The sequence below is a fragment of the Hylobates moloch genome, unplaced genomic scaffold (assembly GCF_009828535.3).
Source record: "Hylobates moloch isolate HMO894 unplaced genomic scaffold, HMol_V3 SCAFFOLD_47, whole genome shotgun sequence".
NCBI lineage: Eukaryota > Metazoa > Chordata > Mammalia > Primates > Hylobatidae > Hylobates > Hylobates moloch.
The window spans coordinates 1139955-1156878 of NW_026652322.1; the positions used below are offsets into that span (position 1 = coordinate 1139955).

General features: G+C 50.0%; 1 protein-coding gene across 6 annotated transcripts; it reads right to left on the reverse strand.

The window, feature by feature from the left end:
* Positions 1 to 15: 15 nt before the first annotated feature.
* Positions 16 to 15747, reverse strand: LOC116463658 (tubulin polyglutamylase TTLL13). Of its 6 annotated transcripts, XM_058434772.1 has the most exons (17): positions 15479 to 15747; positions 15050 to 15145; positions 14372 to 14639; positions 13988 to 14028; positions 12206 to 12324; positions 9709 to 9839; positions 9287 to 9443; positions 8339 to 8482; positions 7903 to 7988; positions 7355 to 7586; positions 6700 to 6884; positions 3454 to 3639; positions 2976 to 3153; positions 2500 to 2679; positions 1586 to 1697; positions 679 to 922; positions 16 to 382 (listed from the first exon to the last, which is right to left on the reverse strand). In XM_058434772.1, the coding sequence occupies exons 3-17, from the start codon at positions 14626 to 14628 to the stop codon at positions 187 to 189; spliced, it is 2448 nt and encodes an 815-aa protein (XP_058290755.1). In that variant the 5' UTR covers positions 14629 to 14639; positions 15050 to 15145; positions 15479 to 15747; the 3' UTR covers positions 16 to 186. The 6 variants fall into 6 exon arrangements, with proteins under 6 accessions (XP_058290755.1, XP_058290756.1, XP_058290757.1 ...); XM_058434773.1 differs by lacking the exon at positions 16 to 382 and having other exon boundaries at positions 675 to 922; XM_058434774.1 differs by lacking the exon at positions 16 to 382 and having other exon boundaries at positions 840 to 1423.
* Between the last annotated feature and the right edge of the window lie 1177 nt (positions 15748 to 16924).

A 16924-nucleotide genomic window follows, 5' to 3' on the forward strand; every position in this document is an offset into this window, starting at 1 on the left:
GTGGAAGGGGCGGGCCGGAAGCTGGGTAGTAGCAAGTATTTCCAGCTTCACTTGGTGGGGGTAAGATCTGGGCCCACGCTGCTCAGTGGCCCACCGTTTCTGGCTGTAGCTGTGGAGAGGGCTTCCGTGAAACGTGAGGGCCGAAATGAGGTAGAGGACGCTCCTGGAAAACTGCATAAACTTTAATTAAAGTACGGATTCAGTTTCCAAGAGCCGTCCCTCCGCCCCAGCGGCTGCCCAGGCCTGCCTGTCTCCGCCACCTCGGTGGGCAGGGCTTCCGCTCGGCAGTCTTCTGACGGCGACAGCCCAGTGCCTTGGGCACTCGGCTCCTCTGGGAAAGGGGCTCTTTGTCTCCTGGATGGCCTCCAGCCCCGGGCCGCACCTAGGGTTCAGACCCATCACCTAGCGATAAACCCAGGCTAAGGCTTGATGAGCAGAAATGAGTACATGGCTGGCCTTGGCGCCTCTTCATCTTCTAGTCTTTTCCGATCCCCAGTTAATCTTAGGGTACTGAGGAATTCTTGGTGTCTGTATTTTGCCTTATACAAATGGGGTTCCTGGGCAGGGCTTTTCAAAGTGGAACTTGGTGGCAGTCTTTCATTTAGCAAAGATTGAATGCCCTTTGGAAACCTGGGGAAGTTCTCCAGGAGAGGTAGAGTGCTTCCCTCCTGCTTTTACCTGAACTGATTGATGTTGAGGAGTGCTCTGGAACGCTGCAGCACGGGTGCAGACGCAGGGCAGAGGGGAACCTTGGCTGCTCTGTGTTCAGAGTTTACCATGGAGGGCAAGGTGCATTCAGTCCATGAGTCAGATGCCACTCTTTCTGGTTGCAGAAAATAGCCCTGCTTCGGGGTTAAAGTGGGTGGCACTGATCCTGCCAGGACTCGGTTTATAGCTTCTAGCCTTCTGCTGGCTTGTCCTTCTGCAGTGGAAACATGGATGTCCCTGAGTTGGTATTCACAGAAGAGATTTGCTCACCTCTTTCCCAACTGTGGCCCAATTACCAACACAGAGGAAGAGCATCTCATGCTTCCCTCCACTGTCTTTCCCAACTGTATTGTAATTGGTATGGTATGTCTTCTTGTCCATGTTCCTATTACCTCTTGAGTGCTAGGACTGTATTTCTGCCATTTCTATCACCAGGGTCTAGTGTACAGAAAGGATTAAATAGGCCTGGTGCGGTGGCTCACACCTGTAATCCTAGCACTTTGGGAGGCTGAGTCGGGTGGATCAGGAGTTCAAGACCAGCCTGGGCTACATGGCAAAAACAAAAAATACAAAAGTTAGCTGAGCATGGTGGTGTGTGCCTATAGTCCCAGCTACTCAGGAGGCTGAGGCAGGAGAAGTACTTGAGCCCGTGAGTGGAGGTTGCAGTGAAGTGAGATCAAGCCATTGTACTTCAGCCTTGGTGACAGAGCGTGACCTTGTCTCAAAAAAAAAAAAGGAGAAAATAAATGGGTACACTAACTTCCCCGTTCTTACACTGGTGGAAGTGCCATATTATATGTTAGGGGCATCCAAGCTCTGTGCTTGCTAGTGGGATTTACATAGGTCAAAATGACCAAAGCTAGTTTTGCATACTTACGGCTAGTGAGCCTGATTCTGGCATTGGAAAAATAGCGCCTCCCAGCTTTCTTCATTGACAATGAACAGGAGTTGATGGCTGCCGGCTCTCCTGTCCAGTTGAAGTTTTTGGGCTGCAGATGGCACCGGGGAACATGTGGGACTGCAGCATTCATGCTTGGCAGTGCCCCTAAGATCCTGGGGATTGATTCATGGGGCAGAACTGGATGCAGGAAATGAGGAGCGCCCTGCTCTGTGGCAGCCCCTCTTAGGAGCGCCAATAGGACCAGACTCATAGATTTCAGTTCTTGACTGCCCAGCCTGTCCTAACAAAATCTAGGCTAGAGGAGAAGAGCAGCCCCTTACCACATTTTTATGTAAGTTTGGATGGAGCGTTGGAAGAAGGAGGTAACTGAAAAAAAATCTCTTCTAGGCCGTGGCCACTGTTTAACCAGATACTCCTCTGGGGTTCAATAAAAACAGAAGACCCAACAGGTTTGCTGCTAGCCCAGGGAATAGTGAAAGCGGCAGCTCTTTTGTTGGCCCAAATCTCTGTACTTATCTCCCATTAGGGCCAGGGCACTGGCAGTACTGGGGAGAAAATTATACAGAAGCCACTGAGGGTGGTGGCCTTGTTATTTGTCAGTCATGAGTGTGGGGTTATTTTGGGACAGGAATATAGAGAGCAAGTTTCTAGTAAATGAGAAGGTTTGGAGCTGCACTTTGCTGGATGTCATACCTAAAACAGAGGAGCTTGGGAACAGACACAAAAGGAATCAACAGACCCTCTCCCAAGGTCCAGCTAGCGCACTCTGCTTTCCCAGGCTCCACTGACAGATACCATCACACAAGCCTCCTTTGTTGAGACCACCACCATGACCTGGGATGACAGCCCTTGTTCCCTTTTCCTCTGGGAGACTTCACAGGGACCCTCACCTGACTCTCATGAAGTTTTTTCTGGCCCTGGGGGCCAGGGTGCTGCAGACGGGTGAGCTGCTGTACAATACCCAGGCTTCGGATGAGAGTCTCCCTTTGTAGCAGGGCCTTCATCCGCTCCAGCTCCTCCTCTTCCACAATTTCTTGAGGCCTCATGGTGTCCAGCTGTCCCGGCAGCAGCTACAAGGTACATGAGAGAGAAATGCAGGATCTCCAAGGATAAGTCCCAAACCATCGCCCAGGATGGCTGCAGGCCTCCTGCCCACTCTACCCTTATCCCTTCCCTGACCCAGGAAGGTTCCTTTTGCTGTCCATTCTCTCACTTCATCTTCCAAAGGATCAGATTCAATTTACTGATTAGGAATTCTTCTCTCTCTTGTGCATGGGGAGGAGAGGACAGCAGAGATTCATTCCCCTCTTTAGTTGTCCCAACCCATTTTCTTGCAGAAAGACAAGAGCTACAAAACCCCTGGCACCTCTTTCTCCCAGTTGCGGTTCCTGTAAGCCAAGCGGGTGGAAAGGCTCTGGAGCCCTGCCCTGGGTCGGCTTTTCTCCCCAGCTGATTCACCCTGGTTCTGGTCCTTGGCCTTTCGCCTCTTAGTACCCCAGGTCTCCTGCTGTTCCTGCTTAAGGCGGATCTCCTCTAGTTGCTGCCTGATAAGACACAGCAGCTTCAGACACTAGAGAAATGGTGTTGGGGAGAAGAGGGGTGAGGAAAAATGGGGATGAGGAAAGAGTAGGAAATTACAATCTGTTCTTAGGACTGATGGGAGAGCAATGAGAGGGGAAGATAGGAAACCTACTAAACTGAAAAGAGTCACTAAGAGTCTGATAGGATTTATAGCTCCATTCCTCTTTGCTTGTGTCTGGCTTCCTCTTTCCCTGCTGGGAAGCAGTGCAGCTTCAGGACTTGTCCCCACCTAGGTGTGCAGAGGAGAATGTCGGTCAAAGTACCTGGCACACTCCTCTCTGGCCTTGGAAGCAGCAGTCTCCTGGAAGAGGGAGCCATTGTGCTTGAAGAAGCGGGCATACTTCTCTGTGTCAGGCCCAGGGTAGATCCGCCGGTATTTTCCCAGGTGAGAATCCTCATATCGTTCCTGGTTCAGCATTGCCACATGGGATGACTCAGTTTTTTCTTTCCTGTGGAAAGCAAGCTCAGTGAGTCAGAGGAGGGCTGTGGGAATGTTCAGTAGGAAAAGGAAGACTGACTAAGGTTTGGAGACCCTCCTGCTGGCTTCTTGACCTCCCGGGCCCCTGCCCAAGTAGGGAAAGTTGCCAAGCCCATCTTTGGCCAGCACCACATGTGGGTAGCCATGAAAATAGCCTTGACTTCCAGAAATCTGATTTTCTTTTCTTTTCTTTTTTGAGACAGGATCTTGCACTGTTGCCCAGGCTGGAGTGCACTGGCGCAATCTCCGCTCACTGTAACCTCTGCCTCCCAGGTTTAAGCAGTTCTCCTGCCTCAGCCTCCCAAGTAGCTGGGATTACAGGCATACACCACCATACCTGGCCAATTTTTGTATTTTTAGTAGAGACAGGGTTTCACCATGTTGGCAAGGCTGGACCTCAAGTGATCCACCCACCTAGGCCTCCCAAAGTGCTGGGATTATAAGCGTGAGCCACCGTACTCGGCCTGATTTTCATCTTAAGTGGAGAGGGGTCTACTCATAAGCTAGCAGTCCATTATCATAGTCTTTTAGGTTTGTGATTGTAAAAGTAACATATGTTTTGATATAAGCTTTCCATTTGAAAAAAAAAAAAAAAAGTGGCCGGGCATGGTGGCTTATGCCTGTAATGCAAGCACTTTGGGAGGCCAAGGCGGGTGGATCACTTGAGGTTGGGAATTCGAGACCAGCCTGGCCAACATAGCAAAACCCTGTTTCTACTAAAAATACAAAAATTATCTGGGCATGGTGGCATGTGCCTGTAGTCCCAGCTGCTTGGGAGGCTGAGGCAGGAAAATTTTTTGAACCCAGGAGGTGGAAGTTGCAGTGAGCCAAGATCGCGGCACTGCACTCCAGCCTAGATGACAGAGTGAGACTCGTCTCAAAAAAAAAAAAAAGAAAAAAGTAATATGTGTTCATTACAGAAAATTTAGAAGAGCATAAAGAAGATAAAGCCTCCCATAATCTTACTCTGCAATTAGCATGTTGATTATGAGCATGGATCTAAGGCAGGACCTCTTGACTTTGAATCCTGGCTCTGCCACTCACTAGCTTGTGCGTGCATGCGTGCGTCCTTCCTTCCTTCCTCCCTTTTTTTTTTTTTTTTTTTTTGAGACAGAGTCCTGCTCTGTCACCCAGGCTGGAGTGCAGTGGCACAGTCTCAGCTCACTGCAACCTCCGCCTCCCGGGTTCAAGTGATTCTCCTGCCTCAGCCTTCTGAGTAGCTGGTACTACAGGCATGCACCACCACGCCCAGCTAATTTTTGTATTTTTAGTAGAGATGGGGTTTCACCATGTTGGCCAGGATGGTCTCGATCTCTTGACCTCCTGATCTGCCCGCCTCGGCCTCCTAAAGGGCTGAGATTACAGGTCTGAGTCACTGTGCCTGAGCGCTTGCTTGCTTTCTTCAAATGAAAATGAAATAATACAACAATATTTTTATTTTATTTTTTAATTTAATTTTTTGAAACAAGGTCTCACTCTATCGCCCAGGCTGGAGTGCAGTGATGCAGTCTCAGTTCGCTATCACCTCAGCCTCCCAGGCTCAAGCCATCCTCTCACCTCAGCCTCCTGAGTAGCTGGGACCATAGGCATGCACCACCACGCCTGGCTAATTTTTGTATTTTTTGTAGAGACAGGGTTTTGCATGTTGCCCAGGCTAGTCTCAAACTTGTGAGCTCAAGGGATCCACCCGCCTCGGCCTCCCAAAGTGCTGGGATTACAGGCGTGAGCCACCACACCTGGCCACAACATTTTTAAATGGCTGCCTAGTACTCTAGTGTATGATTGTATCTTGTTTATTTAGTCCAGTACTGTTCAATCATTTTTCCTTATTGAAAGACACATTTCATGACCCTCAGGTACACAGTCCAGTCTTGTAGGAATAGCCAGTATATTACAGTTCTACTTCACTTCCATTCATCACGCAGACATCTGAGTGCTTACGGTGTCCCAGGCCCTGTGGCTCTCATGGGGAATCAAACACACATTGCCCCTGCATATTGGAATGCAAGTGGGAAGAGCAATGTGATCATAGTGATAACTGTACATCTACTGAAATTCATTTGTATGTATCATTAACAAATTACAATTTTAGTATCGGTAACCAGTTACCATGTTTGTAACTCATTTTACAAAGAAAACAACAATGGGTGACCAACACGGATGTAAACGATTCTCTATTATTGAATGACTAAACTGTTTTCTGTGTTTCTTTATTACAAAGTTTCTCAGGAACTGGTTTCTAAAGGAGATTTGTTAGAAAAACAAACCAGCTAATCAAACCACAGAAAGCTCCTTATGTGCTAACATGAGAATGGCTCTAAAATACATTCCTAACCAGGGTGCAGACAGTGTGAAAGTTATGCCTCTGTCTGAGTAGGCAGGGAGAAAAATATTTTGTATAAATACATATATATTAAATGCTTACTATATACACATGATAGTAGGAATGTTGATTGGCTCCAGAGAGGAAAACTGAGTACCTGGAGAAGAAGGGGAGGAGAAAGACTATCCTCTGTATTTTTAAAATTTTGAACTTATCTATGATATATGATTTTTTTTTTTTTTTTTGAGACAGGGTCTCACTCTGTTGCCCAGGCTGGAGTGCAGTGGTGCAAACATGGGTCACTGCAGCCTGGACCTCCTGGGCTCAAGTAATCCTCCCACCTCAGCCTCCTGAGTAGCTGGGAATACAGGCACGCCACCATGCCCAGCTAATTTTTTATTTTTTAATTATTATTCTTTTGTTTCTTTTTTGTGTTTTAGGGACAGAGTCTCACATGTTGCCCAGTCTGGTCTTGAACTCCAGGGCTCAAGCAATCCTCCTGCCTCGGCCTCCCAAAGTGCTGGGATTACAGATATGAGCCACCAAGCCTGGCCCTGTGATTTTTTTTAATGCAAATACGAACATATTATCTATGCAAAAAGTTGTTTTTGATAGCAAATCAGCCGCAGGCCACATTCTTCATCTAAAGGAGGACTTTTACTCTCAGGAATAATGAAGCACTAAACACATGCCAGACACCTAGCACACCTAGATTCTCTTGGCTGTTGGTAGCACTGGAAGAGCCGTTCCTTGACTCGCCGCTTATCCTCTTCCATCACCTTTCTTTTGTCACAGCCCCGGAGGTTGACAAGGGTCATAGCATCACAGAGAAGTGCATCCTTTACCTCTTGATCAAGGCGTGAGTCCGTGGTGAAGCTTGGAGAGTGGTTTACCTGCCAGGAGGAGTCATTATACACCCCTTTCCCAGACCACCTGAGCAGGTGGTGGCCTCTTGCAGGCATAACTAGAGGGTCTAAGATATTCCTCTCCCATGGCCTCAGCCAGGGAGGCTGGATGCTCTGGCTTCCAAGGCCACAAAACTCTGCCATAGAGATCTCCAATTCACAGACCAGTGAGAGCAAATCAGCTTGCCTGCCTCTCAGATAGTGTGTCCCTAAAGACTTACATTAGGGCACTGGGGATCCCAAACCTGCATTCCTATGGTAGAGGCCAAAAACCACCAAGATTTGACTCAGCAGGTCAAAAGGGTAGAGATCTTATGCCTTCTGCTGATTCCCGCCCACCCCAGGGCTTTCACTCTCCCATTCTGTGTTCCACCACCTGAGTATACACCTGTCCCAGGTGTCCTATTCAAGGAGGCCTCTGGACCTTGGTTTTGCAAAGCCTAGGAGATAATCCTCACCTCTAGCAGCCAGGGCTTCAACTTGTGGTCCAGCAAGATGTCAAAACCAAGGATCTCAAAACAGGCGCATGTACCTCCATTCAGATACTGGGGAAAACAGGTTCGGTAGTTGTGGCGTAGAACAGAATGGGCTGAGATGATGGTTTTGATGATGATGTCCTCGATGTCCCCCCACAGCTCTCCAGGATTGTAGCTGTGCTCTTGCAGCCAGATGTTGAGTGTTGACAGCTTCCTGCGAGGCCCAGTGCTCAGAGGAAGGCCAGTTTCTAGGCCACTGGGGCCAGGCTGTAGGCAGGAGGCTCCCTCACACTAACGCTAATTGCATGCCCGGGCTTTGAAGGGCTGCTAGCAGTTTGGAGCAGGGACTAGTTATCAGGGTGGGGTTTGGGGCTGCACTTAGAGCTCCAAAGTGCAGGCACAGGACAGGGTCTATAAAGGCTGAGTTTCCCTGGGCAATTAGCCTCCCAAGAGCCAGCTCGGTTTCATGGGCTACTGGGACTATGGGGCTAAGGGGCAGAGGAAACAGGAAAAAACAGAGTAGGGAGTACCTCTTACTGCCCACAACGCCATCCCGGACAAAATTCTCATTGTGTTTGTTGATAGCATAGTTGGTCAGGTGCATGCAGACATTGTCCTGTGGAGAGAGTGGCCCTGTGGTCTCAGACTGTCTGCATGCGGCCGTCCTCTCCAGCCCTTCATTACCTTGTTGCTCCTCACCCCTCCCAAGGATCTCTTGTCTCCTGTCTCTCTCCACCAGAGGACTGCTATTCTGGATGATCTTGGGGAAGAGGGTGTGCTGGGCTCCTCCGGGTGCTTTTCTCATTCACCACCTACCAACCACTTGCCTCCCAGCTAGATGCAGCAGCTCTTGCTGGCTTCATTCCTTGTTCTTTGGTAACAATGACAAACCTGTCTACCATGTTTCTCTAGAGAACCTCAGCACTCATGGCAGTGGAAAAGAAGAGTGCTTCCCAGTCCGCTTACCAGGTTGTTATGGCTGGGCTCCACATAGGGCGTGGTGGCAAAACGGGCTAGGCCCTCCTCATATATGAAGATCCGGAGAGGGTCACAGGATGTGATCAGGACGTAGATTCGCATATCAAACTTGAAGCCATCAATGAGGAAGGGCTGGGAGCATGCAAACCCATGAGGGAATAATAACACTTTTGAAGTGCCTACTATGTGCTGTTGTAAGTGCTTCACATACACAGCTCATTGAATTTCCACAATAACCATGTAAAGTAGTTACTGTTATTACTCCCACTTAATAAATGAGTAGAGGCCAGGCATGGTGGCTCATGCCTGTAATCCCAACGCTTTGAGAGGCCAAGGAGGGTGGATCACGAGGTCAGGAGTTCAAGACCAGCCTGGCCAAGATGGTGAAACCCCACCTCTACTAAAAATACAAAAATTAACTGGGCGTGGTGGCGGGCGCGTGTGATCTCAGCTACTCAGGAGGCTGAGGCAGAGAACTGCTTGAACCTGGGAGGCGGAGGTTGCAGTGAGCCGAGATCACTCCACAGCACTCCAGCCTGGGCAACGCAGTGAGACTCCATCAAAAGAGAGAGGGAGAGAAAGAGAAAGGAAGGAAAGGAAAGGAAAGGAAAGGAAAGGAAAGGAAGGAGGGAAGGAAGGAAAGGGAGAAAGAAGGAAGGAAAGGAAGAAAAGGAAGGAAGAAAGGAAAGAAAGAGGGAGATAGAGGCACAGAGAGAGGGTAAGAAACTTGCCCAAGGTCACATATCTGGGAAGTGGAAAGCTGAGATTCAACCCCAGGCGGCTGGTTCTGAACCATGGCTGGATACTGCCTCCAGGAAAATGGGGCTAGTGGGAAGGGTAGAAGCCTAAGACCAGCTTCCTCCCTGGTTTTGGGAGAGATGAGGCAGCCCAGTGCTGGGGATTGGGGAAGGCTGATGGTCCTGAGGCATCCTTCACCTTGGAGATGTATTGCTGGCAGATCATATGCTCTCCTGGCTTGATCTCCCGGGGATTTCGGGTAATGAAGATGCCACGTCCCTGACAGCCACTGTCTGGCTTGCAGATATACGTGCGGGCTTTTCGCTGACGACCATAGGACTGGAAGTCCCCGTAGCTATGTGCAGAGAGGGCCTGGTCAAAAGGTTTCTGTGCATCATGGCTTTCCTGGGGCCCCATGGAGCTCTTCCTGCTATCTAGTCCATGCTATTCCTGGAGCACTCAGTCTCAGACCCTCTTTTCTTTGACCAGCTGAAACTTTCTCGTTCCACTTCCATCCCTCTGAGACATCCCTAGGTCACAAGACCAAGCCTGGAGGGAACTCTGAGAGCAACCCTTTTCCTCCCCCTGGTATCTCAGCATGGGAAGCCAGACCCACTCACTCTGCAGGGAGGCACCAGGTGCGGGGGAAGATGTTGTACTCAGAGGGATAGAGTTTGTACATGCGGTTGAGGTTCCGAGCCAGCAGATCTTTGCGGCAGATTTCTGTCATGCCAGGGAAGTGGTTGATTTTCTGAAACACAGCCAGTTAGTATGAGCTCCCAGAGTAAGTGGCATTTCCTAGCACCTGGGCATCCCAGGAAGCAGTGGAGGAGGATTGGGAAGGTTAAGGGAGAAGTCACAGTGGAGGTAAGCACTGCACCAAGGACCCCAAGCGCAAAAATAGGAAGATTCCTTAAGGCAGGTGAGAAAACCCTCTGTGACTCCTACCGAACACACACATCCACACTGAGCTCAGCAAATGAGGGGTGGTGAGAAAGGATGTACCTAGCCAAGACTGTGGCTTCCACAGTTCACCTTCTAACATCCCTCACCAGGCCTAGTCCTCTAACAATAACTAATGCATGATAGCACAAAGCAGACAATGAGACGAAAGCATTCCCCAAAAGACACAAAAGATAAAATGAAACTAAGAACCAGCCCCAAGGAATGTGATACCATGACACCCACAGAGGGCATGGCATCGCCCTGGTGCCTGCCAGAAACCCCTGGCTGCTCTGTGCTGCCGGATGGGTGGCAGCATCTGGGATGCCACCAAGTAAAGAACAAATAATGAGATAGGATGTGCCCACCAGACACTTCCTTCAGGTAATTCCAGAGACCCAGGAAGAGAATCTTTCCATTGGAAAAGAATACCCTGGGGATGGTCTTTCCTGTCTGCACAGGGGGACAGCCACAAAGAGTATGCTAAGTGCTCTCCACTGGGTTTCCCAATCACTGGCTGCAGTCACTGTATGAACTTAGTATTTCTGACCCTCCATGTCCTAACCAAGGGGTATCTGCTGCTCAGGGCTGTTCTTGAGGATTTAATGGGGTAATAATATAAAAGCACTTAACACGGAGTCTGTTGTGCCGTAAGCCCTCAATAAATGCTGCTAATTTATTGTTATCCTCATCCTTTTTTTTTCCCCCTTCCCTGAGACAGGGTCTCCCTCTGTCGCCCAGGCTGGAGTGCAGTGGTATGATCTCAGCTCACTGCAGCCTCTACCTCCCGGGCTCAAGGGATCCTCCTGCCTCAGCCTCCCAAGTAGCTGAGACTAAAGGCATGCACCACCACGCCTGGCTAATTTTTTTTTCTTTTTGTATTTTTGGTAGAGATGGGGTTTTGCCGTTGCCCAGGCTGGTCTCAAAGTCCTGAGTTCAAGCAATCTGCCCGCCTTGGCTTCCCAAAGGGATTTCAGGCATGAGCCACTGTGCTCAGCCTGCAGTCCTCATTTTACAAATGCCCCTCCTTTGGAGCTTCTTTTTTTTTTTTTTTTAGAGGGAGTCTCGCTCTATCACCCAGGCTGGAGTGCAATGATGCGATCTTGGCTCACTGCAACCTCCGCCTCCCTGGTTCAAGTGATTCTCCTGCCTCAGCCTCCTAAGTAGCTGGAATTACAAGTGTGTGCCACCACGCCTGGTTAATTTTTGTATTTTTAGTACAGATGGGGTTTTACCCTGTTGGTCAGGCTGGTCTTGAACTCCTGACATTGTGATCCACCTGCCTCGGCCTCCCAAAGTGTTGGGACTACAGGTGTGAGCCACTGTGCCCAGCATTTTTTTTTTTTTTTTAAAACAGGGTCTCACTCTGTCACCCAGGCTGGAGTGTAGTGGCATGATCTCTGCTCACTGCAACCTCTGCCTCCTGGGTTCAAGTGAACTCCTGACCCGAAGTGATCCACCCGCCTTGGCCTCCCAAAGTGATGGGATTACAGATGTGAGCCACCACACCCAACCTCCTCTGGAGCTTCTTGAGAACTTCTAGCACTTGCTTTCTCTCTTGGGCACCTCTCCCAAGACTAGTTGTGGGACAGGTTTTAATTTCCCCAACTTCCTGCCTGGCTTCCCCAAAGAATAAGCCTGCAGACTCTTTTAAATTATTTTATAGCTGATCACCACAAATGCCCAATTAGAGGATAATAAAAATGTCACAAGGCAGTTCTATTCTTGTGGACCCCGGTGGATCATTCCTGAATTTCTTGCCACCAGGCAGGACCCCGCAGTCTCCTAATGGATGTGGAATGCTAAGCTAAGTTGCTTAGAAGGCTGGATCATTCAACTGGCCCTGCTGTTAGCTCTGCAGCTGCCTCCGAGTATTCTCCCTAAGATGGGCTCACCCACCCTGGAGAGGGCCAGCTACACACAGATGCCACCAAGCAAAGTGCAAATAATGAGATAGGATGTGCCCATCAGACACTTCCTTCGGGTAATTCCAGAAACCCAAGATCTCCAAGAAGAGATCTTTCCATTGGAAAAGAAGACCCTGGGGGTGGTCTTTCCTGTCTGCACAAGGGGACAGCCACAAAGAGTAAGAGTCTTGGGTGCCTGGGCAAGGAGGTGGGAATAGTCATTCTGGGGCCCTAGCCCCTGTCGGCTCTCAGGTCAGGAGATGCGTACCTGAAACCTCTTCATGTCCGTGACTCGTTCCAGCGAGACAGCGCAGTCTGTCCAGTACAGAGTCCACTCTTCATCCTCCCCCACCTCCTTCAGGCCACACATGTGGGCTGCCCGACGCACTGCAGAGACAGGGAGATCAGTAGTGCCAGCATGGACAGGAGCAACAAGCCCTGGAACTGTGTAGCTGGGTCAGGTAAGGTATACACCTGACACGAGGGCAGGTTGAAGAGGGAGGTAGTTCTTGCCTCAGCCCTGTACTTTAGTTACCACATGACAATCTCAAGTTCTTAGGGGCCGTCAGGGCCCTTCCAAAATACCTAGCAGAGAAAACTAGAACCTGGTTTTTTGTTTGTTTGTTTGTTTGTTTTTCTGAGACGGAGTTTCGCCCTTGTTGTGCTGGAGTGCAGTGGCACGGTCTCGGCTCACTGCAACCTCCACCTCCCAGGTTCAAGCGATTCTCGTGCCTCAGCCTCCCCAATAGCTGGGACTACAGGCGCCCACCACCACACCTGGGTAATTTTTGTATTTTTAGTAGAGACCGGGTTTTACCATGTTGGCCAGTCTGGTCTCGAACTCCTGACCTCAGGAGATTCGCCTGCCTTGGCCTCCCAAAGTGTTGGGATTACAGGCATGAGCCACTGCGCCTGGCTGCTCCTGTCAGTCTTATCTCTCAATCAGGGATGTTTATGGCTTGGAGAGCTGCCTATAGGTAGGGTTCACACTGGCACTTCACACTCCATACTTGTGTGGCTCCTTATAAAGATGCCAGAGGGAATATTAGGGGAAGGACCTAGCTGGAGATTTTTTTTTTTCTTAATCGTTGAAGTCTCTTCAAATCTTCCTTGAAAAAACTGTTTTAAGCTTGTCTCATCTCTGGTAAAATCTGGGAAGGGTCTGGCATGGTGGATTCTGCCTGTTATCCTAGGCCTTTGAGAAGCTGAAGTGGGAGGATCACTTGAGCCCAGGAGTTCAAGACCAGCCTGGGCAACATAGCAAGACTCTGTCTCTACAAAACATTTAAGAATTAGCTGGGCAGGCTGGGCACGGTGGCTCACGCCTGTAATCCCAGCACTTTGGGAGGCTGAGGTGGGTGGATCACCTGAGGTCAGGAGTTCAAGACCAGCCTGGCCAACATGGAGAAACCCCGTCTACTAAAAGTACAAAATTAGCCAGATGTGGTGGCACATGCCTGTAATCCCAGCTATTTGGGAGGCTGAGGCAGGAGAATCACTTGAACCTGGGAGGTGGAGGTTGCAGTGAGCCAAGATCACGCCATTGCATTCCAGCCTGGGCAACAAGAGCAAAACTCGGTCTCAAAAAAAAAAAGAATTAGCTGAGCATAGTGGTGCAGGCTGTATGTAGTCCCAGCTACTGGGAAGCTCAGGTAGGAAGACGGCTTGAGCTCGGGAGTTCAAGGCTGCATTAAGCTATGATTGCAATACTGCACTCCAGCCTGGATGACAAAGCGAGACTCTGTCTCAAAAATAAATAAATAAAATCTGGGAAGGGTGGGGCAGTAGTGGCTCTTGGACTTTCTTTTTTTTTTTTTTTTCTTGTTTACTGTGAAGATACCCTCCCTAACACTGAGACTACCTGGAACAGCAACATCTCAGCTTCCAGTGTCTGAGGCAGAGGACACCTAGGAAGCTCAGTACTGGTTATAGGCAAGCCTGCCAGGCCCCAGGGGCTGGAAGCCTGATCGGGGGTCCATTCCAGGGGAAGAACAGCAGCTGTAGGCACCCTGTTATGCACCACAGTGTGAGCGACAGGCTGGGTGCTTACCACTCTCATACTTGCAGTTGGTCAGGTTGATGGCCAGGGATCTGGAATAGAGGAATAGCATAAATCAGGCAGAGTGGGAGGGAAGGACAGGTACTCAGATGAAGAGACATCCAACAAATTCACAACACAATTCCTTTTCTCTAGAAGCCACTTAAAAGGCAGACCAGGATGACATAAACAGGCTGGGATTCCAAAATGAGCCAGCCTAAATGGTTCTGAATTTTGTTTCTGTTGTATCAAAGGGTTAATGATGCTCCAGCATTTCCTGTCCTCTTTTGTAGGCTAAAGGGAAGATCTGAGATCCCAACTCCTCCAAATGTTGAAGGGAGGCCAATGGGTGACCCCCTGGAGCTGGGCAGTTGAGGGGATCTAGGGAATAGTTACCTGCGTTTCCGCCTTCTCTTCCTCCTCCTAGCTTCTAAGTCGCCTGTGTCAACTGGGACTATGACTTTCTTCAGAATTTTTGTGGCCATAATGGGTGAGGGAACCCCATTTTTTAATGCCTTATAGTCAGCTTTTAGGAGGGCCTGCTGTGAAGAGTTAGAGGGGATGGTAGCTCCCTCTTTAACACACTTCTCAGATTCCTTTTCCTCAACATAGTCTTCCTCTGATTCGCTGGTCCTACGGGTACTCGGCTCCATTCTCTCAGATTCTGAGGAGTTGGGGGGTGGGAATGAAGTGTATATCAGACCTCAGACCTCCCTCAGGCCCTAGAGGGCCTGAAGGAATCCACCAGAACGACCTTCATGCTGTTATAAGGGAATGTTGCTGTCCCTTTAGGACAAAACAGTTTCACTGAGGAATGGGATGTGTCCAGGTAGGTGGAGGTGCATGGTGGTGGAAGATACCAGTGAGATGTGGATTCCCTGATGACAAGCCGCAATCATCCAGGATCACACTGGATCATACAACGCACAGGGGTGCCTTCAGGAGTTGGACACAGATGGTACGGGCCATGACCATGACCCTTTTGTTCCTGATTGGGAAAGAGGATGACTGTGAGTGCTGGGGGGACCTTCGCTTTAAGAGACAGCTGAATCGGCCAGGCGTGGTGGCTCATGCCTGTAATCCCAGCACGTTTGGAGGCTGAGGCAGGCAGATCACTTGAGGTCTGGAGTTGGAGACCAGCCTGGCTAGCACGGTGAAACCCCGCCTCTCCTAAAAATACAAAAATTAACTGGGCGTGGTGGTGCGTTGCCTGTAATCCCAGCTACTCAGGAGGCTGAGGCAGGAGAATCACTTGAACCTGGGAGGTGGAGGTTGCAGTGAGCAGAGAGCACACCACTGCACTCCAGCCTGGGCGACAGAGCAAGAGTCTGTCTCTAAATAAATAAATAAATAAATAAAATAAAATAAAATACAGCTGAAGACTAAAAGCCCCCTACGCTGGCCCTTTCCCTCTCCCACGACTCATTTTCTGCACGTGTACACACTAGGGACAGGCACCCGATGGCTAAGACCCTTTGGGCTGTGACGGTGGAGACTGCCCACCCGTGGTTCCGAGGAGAGCTGAGGGGCTGCTGGGTCCGCCCCTAGCGGCCTGGGGCTGGACTCAGCTGGCCGCTCATGTCCCCTTTTCCCCCGGCTCCAGTTCTCCCTGGGCGTTTCTGGGCGTCCGGAACCGCCTCCTCGTTTCACAGGACTGGCTGTCCCCACGATCGCGAGGGGGAACCTGCTCCCCCGCAGGGGTTCACTCCTAGCCCCCGGCGGCCGTGGCGGCGGCTGCAGGGGCAGCGTTTCCTTAAGCAGGCCCGAGGCCGCCGCCGTTGCCATGGACACGAGGGCAGTTCCCATTGGAGAAGCGTTGTGGGGGCGGGGCTTTCCCGCAGCTACACCCACTTGGGCGCCGGCCGAGGCCACCTTGGGCGGGGGCGACAGCGTTTGCCCTTTGGAGCTGGCTGGCCTCGAGGCCAGATTCCTCCGGTGCATCATGGGACTTGCAGCCCTCCCGCTTCGAAGCCAGTTCTCACCGCACTCCCATCTTTCCCTAAACCCCGGGCCAAGGAATTTGGCCAAGCATATGATCAGGACAAATAGCTGTTTGCCTTTCCTCAATTCTTTTTTTTTTTTTTTTTTTTTTTTTTGAGACGGGGTCTTGCCGTGTCGCCCAGGCTGGAGTGCAGTGGAATGCACCATCATAGCTCACTGCAGCCTGGACCTCCTGGGCTCAAGCAATCCTCCTGCCTCAGCCTCCCAGTAGCTGTGACTACAGGAGCGCCACCATGCCAGGCTCAATTCTTTAGTAACTTAGTTAGCAAAGCCTATGCATTCAAGAGTGACAGCCATGGTAAGGCCACGTGCCTTTCAAGGCTTTCCCTCTGGTGGACTGAGACAGCTCCCCTAAGGAATAACCAAACCGCCTTACCACAGTGCTCCTTCACTGTCACCTTCTCTTCCTGACATCCACCCACTTTGATTTCTGCTCACCACCTCCACCCAACTCAGCTCAACTTGCCACCCTAAAATTATACTGTGTGGCTAAATCTAGAGAACACTTAAAATTTTTCCATCCTTTTAAAAAGACATGGACTTTTCTTTTTTTTTTTTTTTTTTTGAGACAGGGTCTTGCTTTGTAGCCCAGGCTGGAGTGCAGTGGTGTGATTGCAGCTCACTGCAACTTTATTTAACCTCCCAGGCTCAAGCAATCCTCCCACTTCAGCCTCCCAAGTAGCTGAGGCTACAGGTGCGCACCACCATGCCCAGCTAATTTTTGTATTTTTTGTAGAGACGGGGTTTTGCCATGTTGGTCAGGCTGATCTTGAACTCCTGGCCTCAAGTGACCTGCCCACCTTGGCTTCCCAAAGTGGTGGGATTACAGGCGTGAACCACTGCTCCTGGCCTAAAAAGGCATGGACATTCTCTAATTTATAGACTGTTTTTGTTGTTGTTAATTGTCTATAAACTATTTCTTTGCCCACATATTCATGTTTCATAGTT